The 10,827-nt window shown below is 57.3% G+C and overlaps 1 protein-coding gene across 1 annotated transcript; it reads right to left on the bottom strand.

Annotated features, from left to right (window-relative positions):
• Window positions 1-236: 236 nt before the first annotated feature.
• On the bottom strand, window positions 237-8,726 carry CDKN1A (cyclin dependent kinase inhibitor 1A). Its single transcript, XM_081093956.1, has 3 exons — window positions 8,652-8,726; window positions 3,985-4,440; window positions 237-2,728 (listed from the first exon to the last, which is right to left on the bottom strand). The coding sequence occupies exons 2-3, from the start codon at window positions 4,427-4,429 to the stop codon at window positions 2,679-2,681; spliced, it is 495 nt and encodes a 164-aa protein (XP_080950082.1). The 5' UTR covers window positions 4,430-4,440; window positions 8,652-8,726; the 3' UTR covers window positions 237-2,678.
• Window positions 8,727-10,827: the final 2,101 nt, after the last annotated feature.

The raw sequence follows: 10,827 nt of genomic DNA, 5'->3' as shown, positions 1-10,827 counted from the left end.
TAAAGCAAAGACTTATATTTTTGTTATTTATTTTATATATTTCAATGCCATTTAACAAAGAAAAATCAACCAAAAAAATGAGTTCGCGTGTCATAGGTTTGCCACCACTGCTCTGGGGCGTGTCCGGCCCATCTTGCCCAGTCCCACCCCATGGGCCACCTTCTAATTAATATCCGTTCACTGTGCACGAATCCGGGTCACCAGTATATAGATAATCAGAGCACACATGTAAAAATACTTTGGTTTTTTTAATGTTGTATAGTATTCCACTATAGAAAGATACACAATTGACGTAGCTACTCTCCTGTTATGAGCATTTAGGTTGTTTCCAGTTGGGGTCTGTTAAGAATAATGTTGCCATGGCCATATCTTTTGGTGGAAATCTACTCATTTCTCTTGAAAACAAACACAGGATTAGAATTCCTGGGTCGTGAGGTAAGGCATCGGTAGAAGCTATTGCTAGTTTTCCAAAGTAGTTGAAATATATTCCCACCAGCAAGCTATACGAGTTCCAGTTACCCTTGTCAACACATTGTACTTTTTAAAAAAAGAAATGTTTTTATTGGTTTCAGAGAGGAAGAGGGCGAGAGAGAGACATAAATAATGGGAATCATTGATCGGCTGCCTCCTGCATTCCCCCTCCTGGGGGTGTACCCTGACTGGGAATCAAACCTCCTGCTTCATGGGTCAACCCTCACCCACGGAGCCACACTGGCCAGGCCCCTTGTTAACACTTTGCATTGTCAGCCTTTTTCATCTTAGTCATTCCGGGAGGTGCCTAGTGGTATCTGACTGTGGTTTTATTTGCATTTCCCCAGTGAGTAATGGTGTTAAGCTACAATATGTCCTTTACTAAAAAAGACCACACAGCGCCGAAACCGGTTTGGCTCAGTGGATAGAGCGTCGGCCTGCGGACTGAGAGTTCCCGGGTTCGATTCCGGTCAAGGGCATGTGCCTGGGTTGCGGGCACATCCCCGGTGGGGGATGTGCAAGAGGCGGCTGATCGATGTTTCTCTCTCATCGATGTTTCTAACTCTCTCTGTTTCTCTCCCTTCCTCTCTGTGAAAAATCAATAAAATATATTTAAAAAAAAAAAAAAAAAAAAAAAGACCACACAGCAAACCAAAATATTGACAATGGTGATCTTTGCAGGGGTGTGATGATTGAGTTTTTAAATTTTGTTCTTGTTTGTCCCTTTTCTGCCTGATAGTCCTTCTTTTGCTAAGCTTTTTGCATTTTTTAAATTTAAATGCTTCATTTTTTAAATGATAAAAACAACCACAAAAAAAAAAAAGCCCACACCACCTCCGCCTACTTATTCTTAAAAATAACAAGGTATATTTACAAGTAAAGTTTCCAAGAAATATTTATTGAGCACCTGCTGTATATCCAGCACTGGGGGATGGGGGGGGTGCTGTGAGGGACACAGAGCCATACAGGATGGGGCCCCTGCCCTGTAGAGGTGTACAGTCTAGTAAAGACAGGAGAGTACAGTCCAGGACAGGATGTTACAGGAGGTGTGAGGGGTTGGGCAGACCCACTAAGTGCTTTGGCGCCTCTGGGGGCTCAGCGTTCAGCACCAGGAAAGATAACACAACTTGCAGGCCCGCTGTCAGCCTGCTCGTGAGCCGATCCGCAGCCTCACTCCCACCGTTTACAAGCAGCTGGCTCCTTGCTCAGCTGCTTTTCAAAGTGCAATGAATGGGAGAGGGTGGTGCAGAGGGGGAGACCCTGGGATGAGTTCCAGGGGCAGGTGTCACTCCCTCCTAGAAACATCTGCTTCCCCCACCCACACATCCCTCTCAGGGAGATGGCCACTCCCGGAGGCCTGCGGACCACCCAGACCCTGCCCCCAGGCGAAGAGGAGGGGCGCCCACTGCTCCAGCTGCCCGAGGTAGACCCTGCCCTTCAGTCCATTGAGTTGGGGGCACAGGCACCCCAGAGCAGCTGCCCAGGGCTGGGAGAGGATAGAGGGGGAGGGGAGAAGCAGAGAGGGACTTGGGCTGGAAAATCGGGGCGCCTGGGCAGGAAGGGGCGTGAGGGAGGCTGGTGCTTTGCTGCGGGATCCTGCCTCCGCCGGTCCTCACAGGGCAGAGTGGGTAGCAGGGGCCGGGAGGGTGCCAGTCCCCACCCCTGTTCTAGCGTGGCCACCCTGAGAGGAGGCGAGGGGACTCCAACGTTTGGATGACACCCCCCCACGCTGCTGGGCCCCTGCAAAGTGCTATCTCTTTACTTCTCCCGGGGTAAGGAACTGGGTCTGAGAGTGAAGGAAAGGAGCAGAATTTCATACCGTCCGTGAAGCAGGGAACAGGGGGAGCCAGGCCCCTCCCGAGCACCACCCAGCAGATGAGGGTCAGGCCGGCCCCACCTTACCTCCGGGAGAGAAGAAATCGTGAGTGTAGGATGAGGAGGTTTTAAATAATATGTAGTTTGCATAATAAAAATGCCTGGCAATCCAATAGGCCTATCATTCCGCTGTCTGTTTTCTTTAAATAATTCTAATGCCAGCAGCGGGCGGGGTGGGAAGGTGGTGGCGATCAGGCTATGTACATGAGGAGGAGTTTAAATTAAAACAGACACAATAATTAAGACACACAAACGGAAGGACTGAGGCGCAAGGTGTAGAGCGGGCCTGCGGGAGGCTGTGTTTCCAGGAGCGAGAGGCTTCCCGTGGGCGGTTAGGGCCTCCTCTTGGAGAAGATCAGCCGGCGTTTGGAGTGATAAAAATCTAAGGGGAGAGAGCAGAGGTCAGCCAGGCCAGGAGAGAGAGAGAGGCCACCGAGAGCCACCCAACCAGGCCAACGGCCGAGGGGCCACGACCGCGCCCACGCTGCCAAGGACTGTACGGGGAAGAACTCCGGCACCTCCTCCCCCCACCCCCCTCCCGGGGCGTTCACCCCGCAGCCCGCTTCACAGACGTGAGTGACAATGGGGCCGGATCCTGGGCCTGCTCTAACCCAAGCCGCCCAAAACCGTGGCCACCAGTCCTAGGTGGTTATTTAAGTGAACTAAAACCAAATGAAATGAAAAGTTCCCTTCCTCAGTCACACTAGCCTCGTGTCGAGAGCTCAGCAGCGCTGGTGGCTGGCGCACTGCATGTGCCTCTGAGCTCTGGGACACCCTGCTCTACGCACACCTTCAGGTCGCCCGGGAAGGGCTCTGCACGCCGCCTGGGCCATGTAACACTAGCTATTGTCATTATCCTTCCTGTGAGTTCCGACCCAGCTGTGGGATTCCTGGCTGCATCTCACTGAGCCTGTGTCCTCGCCTGTAAATGAGGGTAACGCTGGTCTGCTGCTCTGAGGATGAAATGGGATGCTCTCTGTACGGCTTTGGTCCAGGCCTGGCCTACTAGGTGCTTAATGGCAACATACTCATTCATTATTTATCAAGCGCCTACTATGTGGCAGACACCATTCTAGGTGCTAGGGATTCAGCCATGAACAAGAGAGACACGGATCCGTTTCTCGTGGAGATAATATCCTAGTTGGGGAGACGGACAATATCAAAATAAAGAAATGGCTATTGACAGTAAAAACTGCCAAGAGAACAAAATAGGCGGGGCAGAGGGACCAGAAGTGTGTGTGTGTGATGGGGGGAAGAGGAGTTTAGTTTGGACCGAGCAGCCAGGAAATTACTATCATTAGTGTCCTCTTCATGGCAAATTCACTGTGGGTCTTTAGGAAAACCTACCTCTCTGAACCTTTTCCCTGCCTGTAAAAGGGTGGCAAGAACGTCACATGGATTGCTACAAGGACTAAGTGAAATCCACCCTAGAAATTCAGTGAAGGGCTAGCATTCAATCAATGTTCCGAATAAGGGATAGCTAGCTGGTCCTGGCTGTGTGACCTCAGGCAAGTTACTTCCCCTCTCTGAGCCTGTTTCCCCCTCCTAATGAACAAGCTGGGCCAGACCGGCCAGCCCTCGCACCACGAACCCTGAGTCGTGGTCCCTTGCAGTGTCATTCCCTGCGTCTGTCCTCACCTGTCATGCTGGTCTGCCGCCGTTTGCGGCCCTGAGACGTGCTCGGCCCACCTGGGGACCCCTCAGGCTGCTCAGGGGAGCGCGGCACCAGGGTGCAGGACAGTGACAGGTCCACGTGGTCCTCCTGAGCTGGCCCCTGCAGCAGGGCAGGCGAGCTGCTGGACCGCTTGCTCCTCCCCAGGCTGTCCTGGGCCCTCCTCGGCGCTGAGGGCAGGTAGAGCTTGGGCAGGTCCAGGCTCCACACCCGCTCCCAGGCGAAGTCACCCTCCAGAGGTGTCTCGGTGACGAAGTCGAAGTTCCATCGATCACAGGCCTCCTGCACGCAGCTGGCCATCAGAGCATCGCAGTCTCGCTGCAGCTGCTCGCTGTCCACGGGGCCGAACAGGCGGCGGCAGGCCCTGCTGCCGCGGGGGATCGGGCGGGCATCCCGGGATGGCTCGGACATGGTGCCTGCAGCTGAGAGACAGGAACACCCTGGTTACTAGGGAAACGGGCCGGGCTCTGCTCAGGGGGAGGTCTTCCTACGAGAACAGGAGGTGGGAGGGTGACTGTGGCTCCTTCCAGCTGCTTTCCCACCACCTCCTTCCCACAGGGCCCCAACCTCCTACCATCAGACACTGGGTGGGGGCAGAGCTCAGCCAGCATGGCACCCCAGGGTGACTGGGAGAGCGGGCAGCTAAAGGGCAAGCTTATGTCAACAAAGCTTATTGCAATGTCAGGGATCAAGGGCCTGTTTACCACCCGGTATTATCAGCTAAAATCAATTTACTTTCCCCCCTGAGGTGTCCCTCATGGGTGTGAATGCCCCAAGTACGTGTGAATTTCGAGTCCAGTTCCCCAGCCTTGGCCAGGAGGTCGGTTCCCCAATGAATGGACAGGCTGACAGAGCTCCTCCAGCCTCCTGAGTCCCTTCCCGGATGCCCATGTGGGATAACCCCGCTCTAACGCTTCAAAGGACCCTGGGCTTTTGGAGGCAAACACCTGGGATCTGGCCTACCTTTGCTGCTTCCTATCTAAGCTTTGAATAAGTCACTTAATGGTTCTGGTCCTCAGTTTCCTCAACTGTAAAACTGGCTCTATGGAAGTTTAAAGAGGACGGCCCTTGAAGCATGAGCAAGCCAATGGCCAGGGCGTCTTTCTAGGCAAGGCGGGTGGCAGAGAGTTGGAGGCTGTCTCTCATGGTTAAGAGCGAGGGCTATGGAGCAGGACTGCCTGGGTGAGAACACAGGCTCTGCTGGTTGACCCTGGACAAGTGGCTTAACTTCTCTGGGCTCTATTCTCCTCGTCTGTAAAATGGAGACGATAATAGTAAACATCTCAGAGGACAGGTGTGAGGATTAACTGAGTAGAGAATGCGCTTAGAGCAGCACCTGGTATACAGAAGTGCTTGGAAAACAGAAGTATTCTTGTTCCTCTCTGCCTTCAGCTCTGGCTGAGCCTCCACCCAGACAGCAGCTGACAGGTGCTGTCGGCTGGGCCTTTCACAGAGTTGTCATCAGCGCGTGGCCTGGGGCTGAGGAGGAGCTGGGCTGGGCAGGGAAGAGCCGTGATTTCTCCCAGGCTGAGCCACATCCTGCCAGGCCCATGGTGACTGAAGTCTAGACTGCCTTGAAGCCCCTGCCCCATGTTGTCTGCACCCAAGGAACCCGTTCTGCAGGCAAAGGAAACTAAAGGCGGCCGGTCTCCCCGGTTCCTCTCCTCCCACGTCAGGGAGCACTGGCACTCCCTGCCCTGCTCTGGCCTGACTCCAGGGCTGAGCGGCTGCACGAAATCGTCAGGGACTGGCTTTTCCTGGGGACAAGTCCTGATTTGCAGGCTCTGAAGGCAAAAGCTTTGCTGAGGGATCGCCTGGGACAGGAAGCCTGGACCCATGACACACCTACTGCTCCCCATTCCACCCCCCACCATGAGTGCAGCCCACCTCAGACCAAGTTTAAAGGGCAGAGGAGACAGGAGATTTGCCCCCAAACCATACAACTAAAAATGGTCAAAGGCCTCTGCCCCACAGAGGAGTTACACAGTGCAGAGCCTTCAAATAACTTTGCCCACTGTCTTCAGGGCAAGGATTGAAATTTATTTGTATATTCTTACATGCCAGGGCTGTTGTAAGAAGTTTCCAAATACTAATTTTCCTAAAATGTGGGTACATTCATTCTTTTTTACAGAAGAGGTAACCAAGGCTCAGAGAAGTTAAGTAACTTTCCCAAGGCCACACAGCTCACAGGTAGCACAGCCAGGATTCGAACCCATGCCTATTTGCCCTGAGTTCTGTGCTCTAGTGTTGACCTCTGCTCTCTCATTCATTTCAAGGTTTCCTACCCAGAAAGGCTCGTTGGAATGACTTGGAGAGCTTTATCAAAATGTAGATCCATAGGCCCCTCCCTCCCCAGACCAACCTAATTCAAATTGAAGGGGATTTAAGTCTTTGCCAGTTCCCCAGAGGGGCACACAGAGGGGACACACGGGGACCTGACATGGACATGCTAGGCCGCGTGCCTCCGGGCACGTGGAGCGGCTCTATCTGGAAGCTGGATAGTCCTTGGCTTCCAGGAGCGAGGACGGGACCCTCATCCAGGCAGCGACCCCCTCTCTCCTACCACCCCTGCCCTTACGGCTCAGCTAGGGCCCCATGGAAATCTGCTCTCGCCCCCATTATCATAACTCCCAGCTCAGGGGAAACTCACGCACAAGCCCTGGTTTTACACACAAGAAACTGACCCTAGACAGCCTTCTTCGTTGGCCGTCGTGCTTTAGACGTCAACCAGTTTCAATTCCCGAGTAAATAGGAAGCGCTCGGTAAGCTCTGCTGAGCCAGGGGGTGCTCTCTTTAGGGGCCGTTGCAGGGCGGGGAGGGGGGCCGCCTGTGATGAGCCTGGGGGGGCCGCGGGAGGAAAGGCGGGCGAAGCCGCACTCCGCGGGACGCGCGTGCTGTTCGCGGCGGGGCCGGAAGGGGGCGCCAGCCTCCAGGAAATCACGCGCGGGGCGGGGGTGCGGGGGCCGAGCCGGGACTTGGATGGCGGAGGGAGTTGTGATGAGTCAGTTTCCTGCAAAGCGCTCCCTGCCCGCCAAAACGCCGCTTCCACTCCGGCTGCGTCACTCCCAGCTGAGGAAGGGGGGCCGGGGGGGGGGGGGGCGGGGGGCGGCGAACACGTCACGCTGACCCAGCCGGGCTTCCCAAACCGCCGGCTGCGGGGAAACCGCGCGCTCTGGCGCCATCTGTCACTCACACGCACACTGCGCGGGCACACACTCACACGCACTCACACACACACACGTGCACTCATACACACACGCACATTCACACACACACGCACGCGCACTCACACACACACACGTGCACTCACACACACTCACGCGCACACACTCACACCCACTCGCGCGCGCGCACAGGCGCGCAGGACCTGGTCCCTCCACCTTATCTCCACGCCCAAAGCCCGGCTGAGTCAGATCCCTGGAAAATAAAAATAGACGGGAGCCAAGAAAACAAACAGCCCGAAAGTCCTCCCCGAAACGCGACTGGAGGGCGGGAGGCGGGCGCTGCCTGGACGCCCTGACGTGCCAAACCCGGTTCCAAGATTCCTCCCGGGAGGAGGCCCAGTGCCCCCACCTGGTCGCGGGACGAGCGGCGGCATCCAAAGGGCCCTCCCGCTGCGCTCAGCCCTGGCCTTGGCGGGGGGGGGGGGGGGGGGGGGGTTCTGGGCTGGCCCGGGTCCCCCCTCAAGCCCCTGACTCAGCGCCCTGCAAAGCCTCACCCTCCGAGTTTCGACCCCACCCCGCGTCCCACCCGGCGACACCGCACATCCAGGGCTCCGCTGTGCAGAGTCCACCCGGCCCCGCAGCCCGTCGCCCCGGAGGGCAGGCTGGGCCGGGGTCCCCGTCGCCCCGGAGGGCAGGCTGGGCCGGGCCGGGCGGCGGTGGGAGAGGTGCGTGGGTCCCAGCGCTTCCCGATTGACGGGCTGCAGCGCGCCCACCCGCGCGGGGCCGCGGCTCCGGGGCGCGGGGCGGGCCTCCCGGGAGCACGGTGCCAGCCAAATGGGTCACTGTGCTGGCGGGGGCCGGGCCTGGCCGGGGTGAGGCCGGGGACTGGTGGGCGCCCTGCCCGCCGCCTGGGGGTGTTCGGGACTCCGCCGGCCCGTCCCTGGTCCGGAGTCTCCGGTCCCCGCGAATCACCTCCTCGCTGGCCTCTAAGGGACATGCCCGACTCAGATCCACGACTGGGACACAGCCCGCGACCTCAGTGCCCAGCGGGCAGCGGGCCCCACGGCAGCCGGGACCCCGACCTCAGCGGCGGGGCGGGGGGGAGGGAGCGGGGGGGGGGCGTCCGAGAGCCTCCTGGGCGCGGGTCCCAAGGAACCTGCTGGGCTGGGCGCTCCCGCCGGCGGCCTGGCGCCTACCGCGGCTTCCCCGGCTCCGCGAGCCCGCCGCGCCCGTCCACGCCCTCCGCGCCCCGACTTTCCAGGGAAAGGGCCGTGGCAACGGGTCCCTCGCACTCGCGTGCCTCCCCCCGCTCGGGGTCTCCGGCGCATCCCGATGCCCGTCCCACGCGCAAACCCGAGGCCCACGCACGCCCTTCCCCGGTGCACACAGCTCGCACACACCCGTGGGCACACAGACGCGCGGGTTCCCAGCCCAGCCCGGGTCCGTCCCAGGGGCCGCGGCTCCCTCACCTCCGACGGTCTCTGCGTCTCGCGAATCGAACCGGCTCCGGATCCCAGGCTGCCACCCGAGCAGCTGCTCAGCCCTCAGCTGCCGCCGCCCGGAGCTCGGCCGGTTTATAAACTGTCAGGGGCGGGACCGGCTGCTCGGGCCACAGCGCCGGCACCGCCCTCCCCGGGGACACCGCCCCTCCCCTGCACCCGGCGGAGCACTACGTCCCTCCCTGTGTCCCGGTCCCTCCAGCTGCCTGAGCTTGCCCATTTCCCCCACGAACTGAGCCACACATGTGGGTTTTTTTGGTTGGGAAGTGAGTTGGCGCTCCCCAGGAGGGATGGCACTGGTAAGATAAGCCCCCTTTCTGACCCTGATAAATAAATAAAAATCCATAACTAATAACAATAATGCACCTCACTCTGCAATTCCCAGAAAAGCCTCATATGGTACCACCACTATTCCCACCATCCCTCACCACAGCGTCTCTCCCCAAGCACCAGGGGGACCCAGACACCCCAACAAAGCCCCTGATTCCGCAGATGAGGCCCACAGAACTAAAGGGGTGCAGAGGGGTGCTTGGCAATGCCGCAGAACAGGAGGGAACTGGGGAGCTTCTCAGAAAGGGCATCCTGTCTCCCGGGCAAGTCCTGCATTGCACGGCCTCCTGAACCCGACCCTCGCTCCCCACACCCCCCTCTCTCCCTCAACAGAAGAAACCTCTGTGACGGCCCCAGGCTTGACGCTAGGAGGGGGAGAAGGCCGTTCCACACACAGCCCACACACTGCTGGGGAAACTGAGGCAGAGAAGTTCCTGACCTTACATCAAGCAGCAAATAACTGGCCACAGTTGGATCACAGGCGTTTTGCCTCCCGTCAGAGTTCTCTGCTCGTTGCCCTCTCTATTTCAGAGGCTCTAGAGAATGAGGGAAGCACCCAGGACCCCCCATTTCCAGACAGCTTACGGAGGTGACACTGATGAAGGGCAATTCTGCAGATGTCCCTGGTGCTTCTGACAGATGCAGAGCAAGTGAGGTGCCCCTATGTTCCCCCCAACCTCCACACCCTGTCCCCCCTTGGGCCCCCATCTTTGCCCCTTCCTTCACCTAAGGCATTTGCAGTTTCTGATTTTAAAAAAAGAATTGCATGGAACAGTGTAAATCTGTACAGGAATCCCACTGGAAAGTTAAATCCAGGCTTAGAGCAGCTACAATTATTGACATGGAGGGCTGTTCAGTGTCTGGAAATCTCTGCCCAGACATGCCCAGCCTTCTTCCTCTCGCACAGCTGACCTCAGGGAGAACAACACTCCTTCTTCTCGCTTCCCTCCCCCCTCCACACACACACACATGCCCGCAGCCTCCCCCCCAACACACACACACACACATGCCCGCCCCCCGAAGGCCGGCTGTCAGAAGTCCAACAGAAGGCGGCACATCCTCCTGCTGCCTTGAATCCCCTGGGCTTCCAGGCATTGCAAATAGACTGGACATTGTCTGCCTGTTTACTTTGGGGGAAAACATTTTAATGAAGCTTGTACTGAACAACGTACAGTGTTGTGGCCTGGAGCTTCACAATGAAATAATTCTTTTTGTTGTTGTTGATAAATGAAGGATTTTTTTGTTGTGGTGGTGGGGTTTTCGTGTGTGTGTGGGGGGGGGGCGGGGGTTACTTCTAGCTCTCTACCACCAGCACCACAATAGAATTCAACAAATATTTCTAAAAGCCCCTACTGCTCCCAACCATACACGTGAATGCGAACCCAGGCATGTTCTTAAAGGAGGACCTCTACCCTGGAGAGGGCAAAGGAGCACGTTGTTAGAAGTCACACAGGCGATCTGACTCCCAACACACACACACACACACACACACACACACACACACGCACGCACACACGCACACACACAAAACAGATCTCAAGCCAACCCCAAGGAATATGCTGAACACTGCATATTCTGTTCAGAAAAGCTCAAACCAAGGTCTCCCTGGGGTCTGGGGTTCTTCTGTCTCCTATTACCCCCCCCTTTTCCACCCAAAGCAGGCAGCCCCCTGGACAAAACAGCCATCAGCCTCTTCTATGCCAGGTCTCAGCGTGCTGGCGCATGTTCCTGAGGGCCAGGGGGCAGGCAGGGCGGGGGGCAGGCTCTCAGAAAGCTGCGTCTTAGTGATGGGGCAAGGCTCAACCTGGGGGAGAAA

The sequence above is a fragment of the Myotis nattereri genome (genome assembly GCF_964212035.1).
Source record: "Myotis nattereri genome assembly, chromosome: 6".
NCBI lineage: Eukaryota > Metazoa > Chordata > Mammalia > Chiroptera > Vespertilionidae > Myotis > Myotis nattereri.
This window is presented reverse-complemented; position numbering and strand designations above follow the sequence as displayed.

Bases quoted from the DNA above. Each gene is read 5' to 3' on its own strand.
- CDKN1A (XM_081093956.1), bottom strand. From the start codon at position 4,429: ATGTCCGAGCCATCCCGGGATGCCCGCCCGATCCCCCGCGGCAGCAGG. The intron at 2,729-3,984 runs GTGAGGACAGAC...CTCTCCCCTTAG, and splicing joins GCGGCAGACCAGCATGACAG to ATTTTTATCACTCCAAACGC.